This window comes from Ceratotherium simum, chromosome 1, assembly GCF_057802395.1.
Source record: "Ceratotherium simum simum isolate JZ-2026a chromosome 1, ASM5780239v1, whole genome shotgun sequence".
NCBI classification, from domain to species: domain Eukaryota; kingdom Metazoa; phylum Chordata; class Mammalia; order Perissodactyla; family Rhinocerotidae; genus Ceratotherium; species Ceratotherium simum.
In genome coordinates, this window is record NC_141900.1 from 20,361,069 (window position 1) to 20,381,789 (window position 20,721).

Consider the following 20,721-nt stretch of genomic DNA (forward strand, 5'->3'; position numbering starts at 1 on the left):
ACACTATTTGACATTGGTCATAAAGGAATCTTTTCAGATACCATGTCTACTTGGACAAGGGAAACTAAAGAAAAAATAAACAAGTGGGACTTCATCAGATTAAAGAGCTTCTACAAGGCAAATGAAACCAGGATCAAAATGAACAGACAACCCAGCAGCTGGGATAAAATATTTGCAAATCATGTATCAGAAAGAGGGTTAATCTCCGTAATATACAAAGAACTCACACAACTGAACAACAAAAAAACAACGCGATCAAAAAATGGGCAGAGGAAATGAACAGACACTTCTCCAGAGAAGATATACAGATGGCCAAGAGGCACATGAAAAGATGCTCAACATCACTAATCATCAGGGAAATGCAAATCAAAACTACACTAAGATATCACCTTATACCCGTTAGAATGGCTATAATCACCAAGACAAAAAATAACAAATGTTGGAGAGGATGTGGAGAAACAGGAACCCTCATACACTGCTGGTGGGAATGCAAACTGGTGCAGCCTCTATGGAAAACAGTATGGAGATTCCTCAAAAAATTAAAAATAGAAATACTCTATGAGCCAGCTATCCCACTTCTGAGTATCTATCCTAAGAACTTGAAATCAACAATTGAAAGAGGCTTATGCACCTCTATGTTCACTGCAGCATTATTCACTACAGCCAAGAAGTGGAAGCAACCCAAGTGTCCCTCTACTGATGATTGAATAAAGATGTGGTATATATATACAATGGCATACTACTCAGCCATAAAAAAAGACAAAATTGTCCCATTTCCAACAACATGGATGGACCTGGAGGGTATTAAGTGAAATAAGCCAGAGAGAGAAAGACAAACACCACATGATTTCACTCATATGTGGAATATAAACCAACACACAGACAGAGAAACTGTATGGTGGTTACCAGGGGCAAGGGAGTTGGGGGTGGGCACAAGGGGTGAAGGGAGGCATTTATATGGTGACTGACAAACAATAATGTACAACCAAAATTTCACAATGTTATAAACTATTAAGACATCAATAAAGAAAAAAAAAATCCCATGCAGAACAAAATTAAAAAATTTAAATAACCCAGGATTAGTAAGAGTGCCCTTTTGAACCAACGGGAGCCTGAGGTAGAAGAAAAAATGTGTGCCCCCATATACATGTTTTTATGTATTTTACTGGTCAATTTTTTTGCAAAACATTAAAATAACTGAAATATTAAAAAAAATTCTTTATAGATGTAATGAAATCACGTGTGGAAATTTTATGGGAAAGTATTGAAGTGTGAAAATACAACTAGATCTGAAGACTACTACTACCTGAAGAACTTCAGCATCACTGACAATCTGTGCATCTTTACATTCAGTTTTAACTTCAGTTTTGGCTGTGCTGATCCTTTCCAAAGCTTGTTCTCTTCTTTTCTCTCTTTTTTCAAGTCTGGCAAAGGCTTGCAGAATTGCTTCCATTTTCCTTTCTTCTCTTGTCTACAAAATTTAAATTTTAGGTGGCATAATAAGTATTATTATTCTGCAGTAAAAGTTAAAAGTCCAGTCATTTATAACAAATTTTAAAAATAATTTCTATGATGTTGTTAGCAAAACACTTCTATTGATGGTAGATACAGGGGAAAAACATTTATATTGATTCAAGATCGTGGGATATTTGGGATCCAAATCCCACATATCTTGGTAAGCTCTGCCATTACAAATATATTTCATGAAAGGAACACTTGGATGATTGAGTGTCAAGGATGATTGAGTGTCAGTGTTAAGGGTAAAGCAAAACAAAAAAAAGCCTCAAAAACTACTTTGCTTTACCAAACTGAAAATCTTTTTTTCTCAATAATACAGAAGTGAGCCTTTTTTAATAAGATTCAAAGTTCCTAAGGTAATGATATGTTGAAAAGGTTAAATTCATATAAACTTAAGGAGCGACTATATTATTGACATGTAGTAAGAGGATATAGTGGGGTGAAGTCCTGGGTTCAAATCATGGTTCTACCGGTCATTTACTATCTCTATGACCCTAGGCAACGTAACAACCCTAGTTAGCTTTTTTGAGCCTCTTATAAAATGTGGGTAATAATACTTACACTTCACTGAATTCTTATTGAGTTCAAATAGAAAATATCTGTGAAGTTTTCCAACAGTACTTGGAAAATGGTAGCCATTCCATAAATGTTAATTATTATTTCTACTTTAGCTCTCTTGCCCTTCATTATAATTCTTACAAGGCATTCTTCTACCTTCTGCTCTTCCTGTCTTACACTGACAGTTCAAGGCAGAGACTGAGGAACAGCAAGAGTTCCTTTGAGCATCAGTTCTCTTTGGAGAGAGAACATTAAAAGCAAGACCCAGAGCCTTGGCCAGTGGGCCTGGCAAATGCTTCAGCTTTCAACCAGAAACAGGAAGCACGTCCATCAACTGTCCAGTTCTCCAAATGAAAAGAACCAGGTCCTGAGGCTCAGATCCAATTGTCTTTCCTCCTTTATTGTCATCGATGTGGGGAAGAAAGAAAGAAAAATCAGAAACTCAAGGTCTGGCTGCATGGTCTTCTCAACGTTGGAGCTTTAGTTCCAGTGATTATCAGCAGAGATTGAAGCATTAAGACACTACGCTCTGGAAACTTCTGCTTACTCTTTCTTATATATTTTTTGTTATACTCAGTAAGGGAACAAAGTAGTATGTCAGCAAAACTCCTTTGAGACTTCTTCTAAGTTTCTAATTAGTTATAACAAATTGCCATACTGCAAACGTGTCACTCTTACAAAATGTGTTATCTTCACCCTCTTTATTTTACAGGTGGGGAAACTGAGGTCCAAAGAGGTAAGATTACTTGTTCATGAATACTTATCTGCATCTTAGCTCTCCTGGTCTGGGATGGGCAATCGGACACTAAAATAAATAGCACAGGCAAAAGATAGTCTTTTTACTGGAACTGGAAGTTTTAAGGCTGAATTCTTTCCTTAGATAATTTGTCTATGGTCTTTGAAAACCACTTTACTCAATCTCCTTTTATCTTATGGCTCTCTATAAAAACCCTGTCTCCCTATATCAGAGCTTTTCTAAAACTCCAAATTTAGAAATCTGAAGTAAGTAAAAGATGATTTTCCTAACTGCTTCAGCTGTTGAATGGGGGAGGGGAGTGGTGTTTTAATTATTGTGGCTGTCTCTCTTCAAAAAAAACTTAAATCAGGGAAAAGTATATTTTTCCAGAAGAAACAAACGTGTCTTAGCAAGAATCATTTTATGTGTAAAAAAAAAAAAATTACCCACAAGCCAGGCACCCAAGGGAGATATTTTCTACATCATGATTATCCAGAATTTTCTAAGATAAAATTTACACCAAAAGAAGTTTCTTTGATATGGTCCAATATTCACTTGTTTTAGATGGTGAGAGTGAGGGTCAGAGATAAAATTATTTGATGTAAAGACCAAATTCATTCAGTTAAAAATTGAACTCCCTTGTAAACAATACAACTAAGTGATAGTCAGAGCAAAATCTTTTATTTAGAGATGACTCAATCTTTTTGAGCTGGTCAGGATCTTAAAAAATAATCTAGTGCTACAGTGCTGAAGAAACCAAAACCCATGTGTATTTGGTGACTCACTCAAAGGCAAAGCCATAATTATTATCCAAGTTTCCTGGCTCCTAATTTACTCTTATTTCCAGTGAACAACCACTGACACCCTACATAAAGCAAAATAAAGCATAACTCTTCCTGCATTTATTACAGTTATTAACTGAAAGCACTAAACAGATACCCTAATAGCTTTAACCCAGCTTCATGTTGGAAATGTAAGCATGCCTTTGATTTTCTACATGAAAAAATCATTAGCGAACTGATCTACTTTTATTTTAAATTCCTTAAGGTTCATATGTTATTCAGCTTTTATATTCACCACTGCATCTAATACATTCTTTGACCCATAACCAGATATACAGTATCTATTTAATGACTGAAAATTTACCACCATTTTATAGATCTAACTGAAAAATAAGTTTTATATATAGCTTGAAGTAATTACAGCTGATTGGGTAGATGATTAGAGAAATTAGGAGTCCTACTTAACCCCAGGCTGACAGTCCAAGAACCCTAACATCTGTGCTTGATGTAGTTTAGATTATACTTGTCACATAAAGCTACTACTAAGATCTACGTATTCTATAACCATGACTCATTCCAAGCCAGTGAGTCTGTCCAGACCTCAAAGTCATTATCTGCGAGCTGGACAACTGATAGACCCCGATACAGAATTAGAATCAGATAGGGTTCCTTTCAGGAATACTACATTAGCTTTTGACACACTGTTAATGCTGGAGTGTTGGGTGCTCAACTCAACTATGAGGGATCTGATGAAATCTATCTATAGATTCCTTTTATGACATATCTTAGTTTATGGTTTTACAATAGCAGATATATTGTAATTTCCTATAAGCAGAAGAAAATCTGCTTAATAATATCCCTTTATAGGAATTCATTACATGAGGAATACGTATTTTGAGACTTTTTATTCCAACTTTGTGCTTCAATTTATAAACACACTGGAGCACAAATTTACTTTGAAATCATAAAACTTTATACTTGGAAGAGACTATGGAGATCTTGTCTAAGCCTCCTACTATTCAACAAATGGGGAAAACCTAAGGTCCATATAGTTTAAGGGTTAAATAATAATGTGAATTCAAGTTTTATACAACATTGCAACTGAAAAAACAAACTTCACTGAGTAAATTGGTATAATTCATCCCGATTAGAGATATCTGGTAATTTGAAACTGAGTAAAAATAAGCTTATGAACTGTGGATGCCCCAAGGTAGCTTTAGAGAGAAATTTGCTAGTAGTAGGATATAAGAATTGAGAAGGAAACAGAAAATGAAGACATCTAGGGACTCCTGATTTACTTTTTTACCTTGCTACCAGGTAAAAAGTGGCTCTTTTTAAAAAAACAAAAACAAAAAACTTGCCTTTTAAAAGGGAAACGGCAGGGCCAACCTGCCAAATTACCCTACTCTACAGCCTTGAAATAGAGAAATTAAAAGATTCCTTACTCAAATAACTTCCTTTATCCTTTTGAATAGGAATTAGAGATTAATTTATTAATCTTTTAAAAAATGGATAAGATTACTGGTTACCAATAAAATCATTCCAAAATAGCAAGTATGGCGTTTCTGGTATCTCCATTTCTTCTGCACGACATGACAATTTAGTTTATCCTCATAGTACTGTTTTCTGTTTGATATTCGCTTGTTAATCCCTGCACCCCAGCCTCCATGAATGCTTCTCTACAACAGGGACCTTGCCTTCTTTGTTCACCTAGTACCTTAAATGGTGCTCAGCTTATAGCAAACACTCCAATTTTTGTTAAATGAGTAAGAATTGTGTATACAGTATATAAAGCATGTTATTTGAAGGTGTGTAATTTGATTTAAACAAGATTTTGGAAATCTTGAATTTATTAGGAGGCAGTTAAAGCTGAATATTCTCATTTTGTTTGACTAGAATACCTATAAAAATAATTGGGTTCCTTTTGCTATTCAGTACCACAATGTCATTATCTTTAAAAATACACTTCCTAAATTCTGATGAGAGAAAACGGGACCTCAGAAAATTAAAATTAGCAATCAGCATCAACTTAATTTTGCTATAAGGAAAGAAAAGTGAGATGAATAATATATATCATGTTATCAGATGACTCTTCTGGCAACAAATTTTACCCTCCCTAGTTATAACTATCATTGAAATTTCTTTTGCATCTTCTAAATCAAGTCACTTCCTAGAGGCATTAGTAACAGCATGGATTCTCTACAGTAGTGTTTTCCCAGAGTGTGTTTGTTCCATGGAATAAAAATCTGTGTGATGTCCGAGGTGTTACCACAAAAAACAAGCTGCAAGGGTGTACAAGTTTATTAGGAAATGCTGACATAAACAGAATTTCTCAAGAGTTTTTAAACATACCATATATACTGGGAATCTCAAAATTGGGGACATGGTATACTGTTTACTAAACTCAACTGGCCACAGAGCTCTCTCTTTCGCAAAACATCTTAAATTAGAGTTCTGTTGAATACTCTTTGATGTGAAGGATGAGGGCTGAGAAAATTGTAGGAAATCCTGCATCCTGGCAAGGCCTCCAGGGCACTACCTAGGCTATACAGAAGCTTCATTTAGTTGACTCTCACAGGCTTATCTATAGCTTTCCTCAAATGGCTGCCGTCAAAGTTTAGGAGGCTCATTTATGGACCATCTACTTTTATAAAAGCCAAGTACTTTTTTTCCCCTAGGAGCTGGGGCTATGACAATGAATAAAACTGCAAATTCTTGCCTTTATGTAGTTTATACTCTAGTGATACACAATTAACTCTAGATTATCCTAATTGCTTGACAAATTCAAGCATATTACACCTAGGTGACTATCCCTTTTTCATATCCTTCATATCCTTTTTGTTGTTTCTCAAATTTCTAACCTCCTAAATGTGAAGACCTCCTGAACCACCTTCCAGGGACTCCAGTTTAAGCAATCCGACTATAAGAGGCCATCAGGTATTACCAAGACTATATTCCCAAGGTACAGTCTTTCCATAAGTTTATGGAAAATTTTGAAAATATAATATTAAAAGATACTAAAAAGGAGGTTCTTTTCATGCCATTATAAATGGGGGGGCGGGCCTCTTTTTTTATTTAAATCTTCCAAAGGTTTTATTTTTTAATATAAAGTTAACCTCACCTCAACTACTGTGTACCCTGAGGGAGTCCACTCAATAGTGCCCTGGTTTTGGAATCAGGTGAGTATAAACAGCCTATTGTATTTCAACTGCCATGGCTTAGCTGGGCTGACAGTAAGATTCTCCCAAGTCAATTCCAACGCACTGCCAAAGCATCATCTCTTATTAGCTAAAGAGGAAATGCCCAATAACCATCTATTCAGTTCCACACCATTTAGCCACGTTTGCTTTTGTAAGCAGGTAACAACTTCTTAAAGTGGGGGGAAAAAAGACAAAATACAGTGGAGGGAAAAGGAAAATGTTAATAAAAGAATAGCTTTCTACCCTGGCCACACAGTGATTTGAATTAATCATCATTTAACACTTCATGTGATCTACAACCCACCAACGTTATCTCCCTATACCCCTCCCCACCCCTCAAAAAGCAGCCTATAATCCCAGCCAAATATGATTTATCACATTTATAACTACCTCCAGGTTATGTCCCTTACAGAAATAACCATCCATTCAATTCCATACAATTTAGCCACAAGTTGATTTGTACTTGTTTAAACCCTACTCATAAGGTCCATTGTAAATACTTCCTAGTTCATGAAATGGTCTCTGATCCCCCCAGCTATAAGTTATCTATCATATTTATATCTCCTTTATCACACTTCTTGCTGCACTGTAATTGTTCTGTGAATGCCTCTGAAGGCAGAGACTTGATCTTCCATTCTCACCAAAAAGAAGAAGCCAGCAACCAAAAATACATAAATCCACTGGTGCAACTTTTGGAGACTGAGCAAAATGCTAAATGTTAGGTTGTGTGTGAAATTGCCATTTGTGGAAGTAAAAACTGTCAAATTAACAATTTCATATGGTTGAAGTTATATTACAAAAGGACAGGCTGAAGTATATTTGAATTTGGACATTATGTGGTATTCATCTGGGAGGAGAGTATGACTGCCTCCTTTTATATCCCAGTCTCATAAATGTACATGACAACTAGTATTTTCTATTATATCCATAATGATTTAAAGTCTGTCCTTGGGGCCGGCCCAGTGGCACAGCGGTTAAGTTCACGTGTTCCGCTTCAGTGGCCCAGGGTTCGCAGGTTTGGATTCTGGGCGCAGATCTACTCACCGCTCATCAAGCCATGCTGAGGCGGCGTCCCATATAGAAGAGCTACAAATCTACAACTATGATACACAACTATGTGCTGGGGCTTTGGGGAGAAAAAAAGGAAAAAGAGGAAGATTGGCAACAGATGTTAGCTCATGGCCAACCTTCCTCAAAAAAAAAAAAAAAGTTTGTCCTGTCACAGGAAGAAATTTAAATCAGTTTAAAATAAGGTTCTCAGGGCTGGCCCCGTGGCTTAGCGGTTAAGTGCGTGCGCTTGGCTGCTGGCAGCCCGGGTTCGGATCCCGGGCGCACACCGATGCACTGCTTCTCCGGCCATGCTGAGGCCGCGTCCCACATACAGCAACTAGAAGGATGTGCAACTATGACATACAACTATCTACTGGGGCTTTCGGGGAAATAAAACTAAAATAAATTATTTAAAAAAATAAAATAAAATAAAATAAGGTTCTCAGGAGTTGACCTTATCTTTCCAACTACCAATGTTAACCATATAAAAGGCAAACACTAGAAAAACAAAGGCTGATTAGTATTTAAACTCTTCAAAACCAAATATTTTGGTCCTCACAAACACTAATACTTTAGAGGGGGTGGGGAGAAACCATACCAATTGCTTAAGAATCCTAGGATGTATGCTTTTGCATTCTGCTTATTTGAGTATATCCAAAAATTCTATAATTACAACATCAAAGAAATGTACCAATTAGAAATAATAACATTGCAATGACTGAGGGCTACAGGTCAAGAAGCCAAAGATTTTTAAATATTTATTTCATATCCCTTCAAAATACCAGAAAAATTCTAAATATTTATACTTTTCAAGTTTTCCACATTTTATTCCTATGAAAAATACCCAGCTGCACAGCCACCTTAGAAGCAGATATTAAAATGAATATGCTAAAATGGACATATTAATGCTATATTAATATAGCATACTAACAGGCAAAATCAGGACCAAAAATTGATTCCCAAGTAAGACTTTTTGTCTATCTATCCAAAGTTCAACATCAGCAAAAGGATATCTCTATTTTCTTCTGGGATCTGAAAATGAGGATGTTCAAAGTTCCACTAACTTTTTCAGCATTGACAGAAGGATGTATTTTAAAAGTAGCCCCATGCATTTATATGGTGACTGACAATAATGTACAACTGGAATCTCACAATGTTATAAACTATTATGACATCAATTAAAAAAAAAAAGTATCCCCATAGGTATATAAACTTTAAAACAGAATGCAATCTGAATAAGATTATTGTATGGGCATAGACCAGATTCCAGGTTTTTTTTTTTTCCAATTTCATATTTTTTTCAAAGCAGTTGTTAAAGCCCTTAAAGCCACTTGTAAAAAAGGTTCCTCCTACCAGACACATGCCTCATACAGAAACCAGTGATACACTGAATTGGTTTTCTACAAGTTTCTCCAGGATTTAGTGCAAATAGAAGGCTGTGGCAAGTGTGGAATAAATAGGCCAATACTGAAAATCTAGTCAAGAAAGGGCCACAGGAAATTTGGGTAGGTAAGGTAATTTAGATATAACTGAATCCTGAAAAAGATTCAAAGTAATTCCTTTAGGTAGAAGAACTCTGTTTTTCTTTATAACCAACCTCCTCCTATATTTTCCTCTATATTTGTTTTTCTTCTATCTCTAACACTATCCTGTCCCATCAGAGCAGTGATTCTGAAATCCTGATGCTGTGAAACAGTTCTGCATTGCTTTCACAATTTTGTTTTTTTTTTTTTTTTTTTTTTTTTGCTTTCACAATTTTGAACATCAACAATGAATCAGTGTTAGAGGAATGACCATCAAGGCAATAAAACAGACTTACACTAAGTAGGCCTACAATGACCAAATTCCAAAAATCCTACCCCTATGTATGTGACACCTGAGATTCCATGGAATACAGCATAAGAATCACTAAAACAAGAAACAAGAGAAGAGCATATAAAATAAAGGGGGAGTGAGGAAAACTGATCCTAAGATCATTAGTTGGTATGTAAAGTCATTTTCAAATTTTAGGGCAAACTATATCATAATACTTTCTTAACTGGCCTAAACATATCGATTGCTATGGATTTGTAAGACAACATCTTGTTCTAGTTTTAATACAGATATTTGCAAATAAATAATACAAAGAATATAAATACTACACTTATTTTAATGAAAACCTTATTTTATGATAGCAGTATGAAATACAGAAATAGTAGCTACCAAACGGGGTTTTTTTTGCATAAACCATTTATTTGGTACTATTATAGCTTTAAAATTCCATTTTTGTTTTACATTAAATTATGAAAGGATACATTTGGCTAATGAAAGACATTTTGAACAGTAATTCTGGTATTAAAATTTATTAATAGTTCTCAGCTTCAAAAATGTTAAAAAATTATTTCTAAAATGTCTAATGAATACACAGTAAAAATACAACAGATTAGTGGAAGTTACTTGAATGGTAATGACAAAGCCAAATAGAAATGCTCGGCATGTTTGCTAACTTCAAACAAAAAACAATGTAAAAGTCCTTGTAAAGGCAGCAATGAGAAGAGCAGCTGTCACTAAGCCCAAGTGACAGCATAAAGCAGCTATTAGCTTCCCAACTTACCATCTTCCTTTTCCTTTCTGCAATCTGCTCCTCTGATTCCATTTCAACTTCATTGCTAATGGGAGTTTTTTCTTCTATATCATCAATAAAATCTGGTTCCTGAAAGATGGAAACAACTGCTTTATAAAAACTACTGCTCCATCTACAAACTAGGGACATTGAACTAATTTAAATGTCTTTCAACCACAACTAATTCAACATATAAAAATTAAAAGCCTACTTAAATCCATTCCAGAAATTTAAAACTGATTTCCTAATTCAAGAAACTTTTCAAAATCATGCAATCAAATAATTTTGCTTTTTAAAGTTCTAGTCAATAATGTTCTTATCAGTAGAGCCCACAAGGTCAAATATGGTACATAGCCTTATGTTGATATTCTTCCCAAAACATAAACATACAACTATTTCACAAATTTCACAAAACCCAGTGCCTACAAATATCATGTGCTCATAAATGTTTGTTCAATTTAAAACAAAAGGGAAATTATTTCTAGAAGATAGGGTACTGGAGATGAGTAAAACCTTACTTAATTTTCATTTAAATAGTGGTTCCTAACTTCCAATTGTTTAGAGGGCATATAACAATATATTTCCTGGCAGGGCAAAAGTATAGGCCAAATTCCTTCCCCAAAATTATCTTAATGTGTTCTTAAGAGAATTTTCTCTCAAAAATCTCATCTGTCACCCTTATAGAATTGATTTACGTCCCAAATATTAAAGAAAAGGAAATTTTATGGCTCAATACTTTAAATAAGAACATTTATTATGAACACAGGACAGTGCCATCTGGAAGAATTTTTAAAATGACCAGTCTTAGAAAAATCTTGTATTCAATTCTGCAAGGATTTGCTGGCTGAGTTGTTTCTTAATAGTTCAATAAATATTATACAAATTCTAGTAGAACCTGTATTTTATGTTTATAAGTACTTTATTAAATAACAGAAAGGACTTAAAATTTTTAAACCATTTTACATAAAACAAAAAAGAGGTTAAAATATGACAAATTATTTTTGTTTGTTAACTTCTGTCATTGAAAATCAGTAGAGCATAGTTAAGTACCTGATTATTTGATACTGATAGTCTCAGTGGAGACAGCTTTCTCTGTTTAGCTTCTGGGCTCTTCATTTTGTTGGTTGTTCCTTCACAATCTAAAGTGATATTCTGATTTTGTGTATCTTTTTCTTTTGAAATATCCTTTTCTTTTTTTCCTTTTTTCCTTCTGGTCTCATAACCACTATTGATGTTTTCCGTGGATTCAGAACTACGTTTTAGAACAGGGCACTCTGGGTTTTCTTTGAGGCATGCGCAGTCCACCTTGTACTTACTGGAAAGATAACCATTTAAATATTTATTCACGACATAAACTATAAAATTTTCTAATCCATTTTAAGCTGCAACTCCACAAAATTGTATGCTGTTACTAATTATAAGCAATACTTACTTTTCACTAATTTGCATTTCTGGTAACTATCACAAAAAATATCTTATTTTCTCATAAAAACAATGTAATAATTAAAAATTGATTTCTGACCAGAGATTAGACCTTCAATCATAAGGATAACTGGTAATGGTTTATAGAAGGAAAAAAACCCAATAAATTGAGTCTTTTTAAGTAAAGTGATATTGTGGCTTACATAAGGCAAAAACCATATTTACTTCAGTGGTCCCAGAGTGTTATAAAGTATATGTATACACAATATGATAAAATACTGAGCCTAAATTTGACCTAAATAAAAAAATGCTAGGTATAATAAATACCAAACCTTAACTAGTTTGTCTTATATACCTTAAAGAATGACTTCAATAACCAGGTTTCTTTAAAAAGCTACCGTGAAAAAATTTAGTTATGCTTCCCTTTGCCCCTCTTCAGTGTTCCCTCTTTCAAACGGAAACTTGAAAAATAATTGGCTCTCTCCCATTTTACAGATGAGATAAAAGCTCGGAGAGGGTATCTTGTCCAAAGTCACACAGTTAATAAGCAGTAGGGCTGGCATTCAGATATAGGTGTATATGAGTCTAAAGCCCACACTTTTCATCTCTTCAGTATTTCATAACTCTGCCCTCTTTATCTCTACCACCAAGATTTAGTTCATCTAGGATACAGGCTAAATGCCCAAATCTGAGTCAAACAATAATAGAAGCTTCCCACTTTGCATGTTTTAAGTAGTTTAATGTTTGTTCACAATAAAAATATTTACTTTTCCAAGTTTCTAATACTCCTACTCATTTGCTTTCAGTGCTGGAGGTACAAATCAAACTGCCTAATTCTGTGAATCAGGGGTGGAACTCAAACATTTATGGTCTACTCCCTACTTCCCCAAATCAGGTATTAATAGAAACTAGCTTGCAACTCTTTCTAGATGTTTTCTTTGATTTTAGGATAATACAACTGCAAATAATAATGATAGCAACAGCTAATGTTTACGAAGCACTTCTTTTGTGTCTGGAACTGTTTTAAACACTTTACATATGTTAACTCATTGAATCTTCAAAACATTCCTGTTAGGTGAGTAGTAGTCTTCTCATATTATAGATGAGCTAATGAGGCACAAAGAGATGAAGAAATTGGTCCAAGGTTACGTAAGTAACCTTATAAGGTTATAACCTATACATGAACAAGCTAGGATTTGAAACCGACAGATTATGAGAAGCTTATATTCTTAATCACTATGGGATATAGTCTCTCAAAGCAATGAGCAAAGAGCCATTATGCTAAATTTTCCACCTTCTGAGGGAGAGAGGGCTAAAAAGGAAACACTTAAGTTATCATGATAAATCTGACTCCAACAATCAAGTAGAGATGCATACTGAAGGAAGAGGGCTTTCATTGACAGGAAACATAATGGACATTAAAACCTTGTGCATTTGAAAAGGACACCATATAAAATTTTAAAAATAAAATACAGAAAAGGAGGAAATGAACTGAGATGCTTATAACCTAAAAGACTACAGAATATGTAAAGAACCCTCCCCACCAAAAAATAATCAGTAAGAAAAAGACTACCCAGCAGAAAAATGGACAGATAATTAGGCAATTCTTAAGTGAGGAAATCCAAATGACAAATCAATATATTAAAAACACCTTGGGGTCATAAAATAATCAAGGAAAATGGTAATTAAAAATATAAAAAGATATCATTTCACATAGATTAGCATCAGATTTTAAAGTCCTAAAGAAGTGGAGCAAGGAAGTAAAGCTGTGCGAATATAAACTGGTCATTCCCCATAGGTAAAAACTGAGGTTGGGCACACTCTACAAGCCAGCAATTCCACCCTTAGTCCCTACCATGGAGAGAACATGTACACATGCAGACATGTTCAAAAAGCCACAGGAGCATTTTTTATAAATCTAAAGGTCTACCAATAGTGTAATGGATAAATGCCATCAGCAGTAACAAGGAATGAACTAGAGCTACACATAACAATAGAACGGAATCTCACAAAAGTAATGAATGAGAAAAGATGAAAGCAAAATAATACAGATTATAACTTACATAAAATTTTAAAATATACAAAATAGTAGATACTATTTAGGGATGTATATACACAATAAAAATGCTAAACACACCAAATCAAAGATGGCAGTTATCTCTGGCAAAAGAGGAAAAGGGAGATGCAATATGGCTGTGAAACATGAAGGGCTTCAATGGATAATGTTTTATTTCTTAATTTGAGAAGGAGGCACATGGACTTTTGTATTATATTTATGTTTCTTATATTAAATTTTTAAAAATTGAAATTGAAGTTTCTATACTCAGAATTAAGTTTTTTTCCCCTAGTGTTTCAGAACAATAATTCTCAGAGTTTCCTTACAAGATCTCCAACAAACTCTTTCAATTTATACTGCAAAGAAAATGTGGCACATTTCTTTTGTTTTGTGGGGCAAAAAGTAAAATTATCTATTCTTACTGATTAACCAAATTAACTCTATGACTAAAATTACCCCGTAAAATAGAAGGAAAAAATCCTCAAAGTCAGTGTTGCATGGCTGAATTAGGATTACTAATTATAATTACTATGAGCATTTACATTACAATAATAATTAAGGAAAGTTTGGAAAAGAACGAATAAGCAACAACGCTGTAATGGAAGCTGCTACCAAAATTCTTGTTCTCGAGTACTTTTAATTGCCTCATGATAAATAAAAAACGTTAAGAAATTACAGATTTGAACTTACCAATTCCCATAGTCAAAATCAAAGGCAATAGTAATTTCAGTTCCCTTTGGAATACTTTGTATAGAATAAATATAAAGATGTATGGTTCCATCTTCAATTTCATGCCTCACCTGTTAGTTAAAAGAATAATTTTATATTTCTTTTTTTTTTTTTTTTTTTTAAAGATTTTATTTATTCAGTTTTTTCCCCCCAAAGCCCCAGTAGATAGTTGTATGTCATAGGTTCACATCCTTCTAGTTGCTGTACGTGGGACTCGGCCTCACGTTGGACGGAGAAGCGGTGCCTCGGGGCACACCCGGGATCCGAACCCGGGCCGCCAGCATCAGAGCGCGCGCACTTAACCGCTAAGCCACGGAGCCGGCCCAATAATTTTATATTTCTATAAATTATTTTCTGCCTTTAGAAGCATCTCATCCTACAATTTTGAAAACTATTCTTTTCAAAGTAACTCACAAATGCAACATGGAAAATATGCCATTAATTACGATATAACCATAAATCAGTGGTTATCAACTGGGAAGGAGGTACATCAAAGCAAGCTTGATGGAAGCTCTATAGCCCACCATGTAGCATTAAAAAGAAAATACTGTATTTCATCAATTCTATGATGCATATTTTTTCACCTTTTAGCATCTCTGAAATTGGAATTTTACAAGTGATGGCATCTTTGATTTGATGAAATGCAGCAATGGTACAGTTAACAGAATACTTTTCTATGACAGATGCTGTTCTAGTACTTTACATATACCAACTCATTTAGTCCTCGTAACACCTTTTTACAGATAAAACTGAAGCACAGACAAGGTTACAAAGCTAGTAAGTCAAAGAGAAGACATGAATCTAGTTAAGTCTGCTTCAAAACCTACACTCTTAACTGTAACATATAATTATAAAATTAAAAACATTTATTTTGGCATGTGAAAAAACAAAACCAGGGGGGCCAGCACAGTGGCATAGTGGTTAAGGTCACACACTCCGCATCAGCAGCCTGGGTTTCACAGGTTTGGATCCCGGGTGTGGACTTACGCACCCACCGTTCATCAAGCCATGCTGCGATGGCATCCCATATACAAAACAGGAGGATGGGCACAAATGTTAGCTCAGGGCTAATCTTCCTCAGCAAAAAGAGGAAGATTGGCAACGAATGTTAGCTCAGAGCTGATCTTCTTCACAAAAAAACAAAACAACCCAAAAATATGTTATACTCTACATTAAAACACAATCTTATGAAAAATTTTGCAGTAGCACATATAAAATCTACTTTAGCTTTCAGCTTTGTCATCTACTTTGATCAAATCAGAGCATATATTTGATCCATAAATAAAGCTTTCAGGATAAACATAAGTTCCAATATTTCCTTTTACAAAGACCATCACAATTTCTTCAACGTGCAAAGTAATTTTTAAGACCTTAAAGCCAGTATCACCTAAATTTTCACAATGGAAAGACGCTAGGCAGTATAAAATGCATCAACAGTTAAAAAGTGTTTTAGGCTACCAGATTTTGTGCTTAATACACAGATTCCACACCCCCAACCCCTGCCTCCCCAAAAAATTTCTATAAGCTTACCTCTGCATTGGGTGTACAAGAACGCCTGATGAACCGAGCCTCATTCCCAAAAGTCCTTGCATCAACACACATTTCTAGCCCATGAAATTTAGAATAGAACAAAACAAAAGGGTATGGTCTACAAAGAAAGAAATGCATTATAAACTAACATTTTAAGCTTAAGAAACTTCTAGAAGACTCACAGTAAGTAGTGAAGACAAGATTTGAAAACAAGCAGTCTGATACCAGAACCCATTCTTAACCATTAGGGTAGTTCATGCTAATAAGATTTTTACCTGCTCCAATAACCTTACCTAAATTAAAGGTATTAATTGAAGGTGGAAATTCAAATTTACAAAGAAAGATTAAAAGGGAGTGACTACTGCTTTTACAGAAGGATTCATAATAGGATGTGCTTATAGTCCCTATTTCCTAGCACATTTATTTAAGTGTTTGATTTATAGCACTGTTTCAGATCAAATCTGCTATACTTTTAAAAGGGAAGGATTCTTGTGTATCTTTCATATTTTAAATAAAAAGTGAAGTTATAAACAAATATTTTTTAATAATTATAACATACAGACTGAGAATGTTATCTCCCTAGAGATACAAACATACTTCTAGACTTTAAGGAAGCAATGGCTATCAAAGGATCACATCAATTCCCCCAAAAAAGCCACAAACCATACAAAGAAGAGGCCTCCAAAGCCATTCCACTACCCAGAAAGTGGGAGTTGAAAGTGGTGGCAATAATGTAAGACCAAATCTAACATCCTTTAATAAAGAGGAAGGAGTTTTGCCTGTGGTCACCAATGGTCTTTTCAGGTTCTAGCAATTATGTTAAAAGGAAACAGGAAGGGTCCTGGATGGAAAGGGTACCTTATAATGTCAGGTAATCAGAGTTTTTAATTCAAGTACACCTATATTGCTGCAGTTTATCTTTGAAGTAGATTGTTTTAGGAGTGTCAGCAAGGTAAGAGATGGATAAAAGACTGAGGAATATATCTGCATTTTTTTTTATGTTATTATAGTTCAAAAGTTATCATTAATCATTGTCCAACTGCACTACAGTTTTAAATATTAAAATGATCACTTAGGAAAACAAAGTACATAGAAACACAACATCTTGGTAAAATAGCCAAAAATTCAATACTTAACTACAGAAACTAACATGGGAAAATAAATGAATATACCTCTTAAAGAAATATCCATTTGCTTCAAACTGTTCTCTTAGCATAAACTTCCCTCTGTATTCAATGATAAGTGCATCAGGAAGCAAATCTTTTGCGGATTTCAGAATTTTCTTATTTTTTTGTACATGACTCTAAAATCAGAAAAATGTTGAGATTAAACCTGACTGCTTTTAGTATAACTACTTAAGATACACAGTAGAAAAAGGGTTTTGCTTTATAATTTTTTGGCAAATGATATATTTACCTCTACAGGAGGTTTGAAGAGCAAACTGTTGGTATTCAAATCTGATTTACTTATCTCTTTTTTATCATTTCCATTGCCTAACCTCAGAGCTATTCTTTGTGCCTCCCTTTGAACACCCTCGCTATATTGGTTATTATTTGCTTCTTCGTATCGATCCATCCATGCTTTGATTTTTGTCTCCCATCCAAAATTTGAACCATCAGATGAAGGATCAATCTCTGGAGCTGAACCCTAAAATCATAGCAAACTAAGCATTAATATCTAGACTTGAAGTATTTATACAGACATACACAAAAAATAAATGACAATCTATATAAAAGAACATAATATAAACTAGAAATAATGCTAGGCTTTCTAAGTTGGTCCTAATGAAAAGAAGACCATAAATGAGCAGCCTACTACATTTTTATACTGCATGCCAGACAAATATGAGTTGGAAAACAGAAGGAAGCCGAGTTAAGTTGCAATAGCAGAAATTCAAGCTTCACCATCACTATTGTAGACAAATGTGGATACAATTTGGATAAAACTGCAAATACGCAAAACTTCAGAGTCATTGTCAGCTACTGGTTAAAAAAAGATAGCACATGAAAATTTTTTTTCAAAGACTTTCAGTATCAGGCCGGCCCCGTGGCTTAGCAGTTAAGTGCACGCGCTCCGCTACTGGTGGCCCCGGTTCGGATCCCAGGCGCACACCGACGCACTGCCTGTCTGGCTATGCTGAGGCCGCGTCACACATACAGCAACTAGAAGGATGTGCAGCTATGACATACAACTATCTACTGGGGCTTTGGGGGAAAAATAAATAAATAAAAATTAAAAAAAAAAAAGACTGCCAGTATCTACTCTATACTCACAGTTCTATTTAACCAGAATAAATTTGCAATTATTATATAAACTACATATACTGCTTATTAACTATAAACTTACTTTCTGATATAATACTACAATTATAATACTACAATTTTAGTAAGTTTTGTAACAAAAATATATCTTGATATCTTAATTTAGTGTAATTCCAAGAACTATAATCAATTGTCCACATGATAAATTTGACATGAGAATAAAATGTCTCATAGAATGTGGAATAACCCAAAATAGCCCAAATTCATGGGTCATAATAAGGATAAGGACCTTCAAGCTTAAGTGCTTGCTCCTCCTTCTAGACTCCCTATTAAAACCTGTAAGATAAAAATGCTAAATGCCAAGTAGTAAAAAATTACAACCTCTCTTAATATGTTGTGAAACAAAAAAGGAACCCTTTTCTCATTGGAATGCAACTTATAGAAAGGCACAATTACCATACATTTTTATTTATTTTTTAAAATATTTTATTTATTTATTTATTGTGTGTGTTTGGGGGGCGGGGATCAGCCCTGAGCTAACATCCAAGTCAATCCTCCTCTTTTTGCTGAGGAAGACTGGCCCTGAGCTAACATCTGTGTCCATCTTCCTCCACTTTATATGGGATGCCGCCACAGCATGGCCTGACAATCGGTGTGTTGGTGTGCGCCTGGGATCTGAACCCCGGGCCACTAGCAGCAGAGTGCGCGCACTTAACCACTATGCCACGGGGCCAGCCCCTACCGTACATTTTTAAAATGTATTAAAACCTAGACTCCCACAATTAATTCTTATTTGGAATCTTAGGATGAAACATATATTTTATCTTATCATTAGCATAATTCAAATTTATAATGGATTTAACACATGAAATTTCAGTTTATTTGTAAATGCTGTTCCTCAATTTCTTTCTAAAATATTGAACACTTTGATGAGAAAAAAGATTATTTCTATAATATGCACAACCTAACATAACTGTGAAATTTTAAAATCACATATAGATTTCATAAAGGTCCTTATATATCCTGTTAGACATATACACGTGTACAGTTACACTTACTAAAATTTACCATCAGTCCACCTTCCATATAAGCAATTAATCTTTATTACAAAAAGTATCATTCTTTTCTACAATGAAACAAACTATAGTAAGTTGCTCAACTATTTGATAGGGTAGGTTTATTTTACCAATTGATATTTTATGTTCTTACATATTCTATATTATAATGACCACTTTGATAAAGAACAGACTTTTATACAAATATGAGACACTACAAATTAAGGCTTTCCTCAGCAATCTAATCAGTTTTTTTTGTTTTTTGTTTTTTGTTTTAATTTTTATTTATTTATTTTTCCCCCAAAGCCCCAGTGGATAGTTGTATGTCATAGTTGCATATCCTTCTAGTTGCTGTATGTGGGACGTGGCCTCAGCATGGCCAGACAAGCAGTGCGTCAGTGCACGCCCGGGATCCGAACCCGGGCCGCCAGCAGCAGAGCGCACGCACTTAACCACTAAGCCACGGGGCCGGCCCTAGTCAGTTTTTAAATTATTCTTTTCTCCTCCCCAAAAAACCCCTCTATTGACCTGGTATATATTTAATACCGCTCTTCTGTATCTCTTGAACCTTAGTGTTTACTACAGAATTACTTACTGGAATCGTAGTGTTCTTAAAGAGAGATCTTCAAGGTAAGGAAAAAATATTTGTAAAGATGCACAAAGCATTTTTAAAATTTTATTTCCTTAGTCACTTCTTTATGTAATAAATGAAAATATTTCAGTTAAGTAAAAGATGCTCCTTCCTCTTTAAGCCTGCTGTTGAGGTAATCAGATAAATTGGGAAGAAAGGAAAACTGCTGGAGTGTCAATGGTTCCAACAGTTTAATCCAAAAACTTTTCAGATCTCTTTATTCTGTGTCAGAGAAGATCCCATAAATCTAAGTTTAATATAGTAAAAGTATAAAATCACCAACTTTAACATATAAAGAACATATTATGACGCTTTGGACTTGCAGTATACTGAGTGACACCATGTATTAACATTCTTGAGACAGAATTACAAAACTACCCAAGAATAATCATTAAACATCTGTTGAATGATTTGTTTTCCAGGAATGTGGAATAATGACTAATTATTATTTTCTATACTACAGGGAGAACCGATGTACTATAACATGCTCCCACATCCTATTTTAACATCTGACAACTTGACAAATCCATTATCCTTTACTGCCTAACCTAGAAAGCTATAAAGCTATATTAACACTGTAGAGCTGACCTC

The 20,721-nt window shown here is 34.6% G+C and overlaps 1 protein-coding gene across 11 annotated transcripts in view; it reads right to left on the reverse strand.

Annotated features, from left to right (window-relative positions):
• Positions 1–20,721, reverse strand: part of KMT2E (lysine methyltransferase 2E (inactive)) — an 88,397-nt gene that overhangs the window by 14,079 nt on the left and 53,597 nt on the right. For 7 of the 11 annotated variants that reach the window (XR_015554612.1, XM_087440165.1, XM_087440209.1 and 4 more), the window contains 7 exons: positions 17,600–17,830; positions 17,356–17,486; positions 16,184–16,301; positions 14,615–14,724; positions 11,497–11,761; positions 10,438–10,536; positions 1,304–1,471 (listed from right to left, as the gene is read on the reverse strand). Coding sequence is in view for 10 of the 11 variants with exons in the window: in XM_087440165.1 (XP_087296291.1) it covers positions 1,304–1,471; positions 10,438–10,536; positions 11,497–11,761; positions 14,615–14,724; positions 16,184–16,301; positions 17,356–17,486; positions 17,600–17,830 (1,122 nt within the window). In the remaining variant the exon portion in view is untranslated. Of the gene's footprint in view, positions 1–1,303; positions 1,472–1,497; positions 2,473–10,437; positions 10,537–11,496; positions 11,762–14,614; positions 14,725–16,183; positions 16,302–17,355; positions 17,487–17,599; positions 17,831–20,721 lie in introns of those variants that run through there. The other 4 variants (XM_004439306.3, XM_087440191.1, XM_087440375.1 and 1 more) reach the window with 2 other exon arrangements.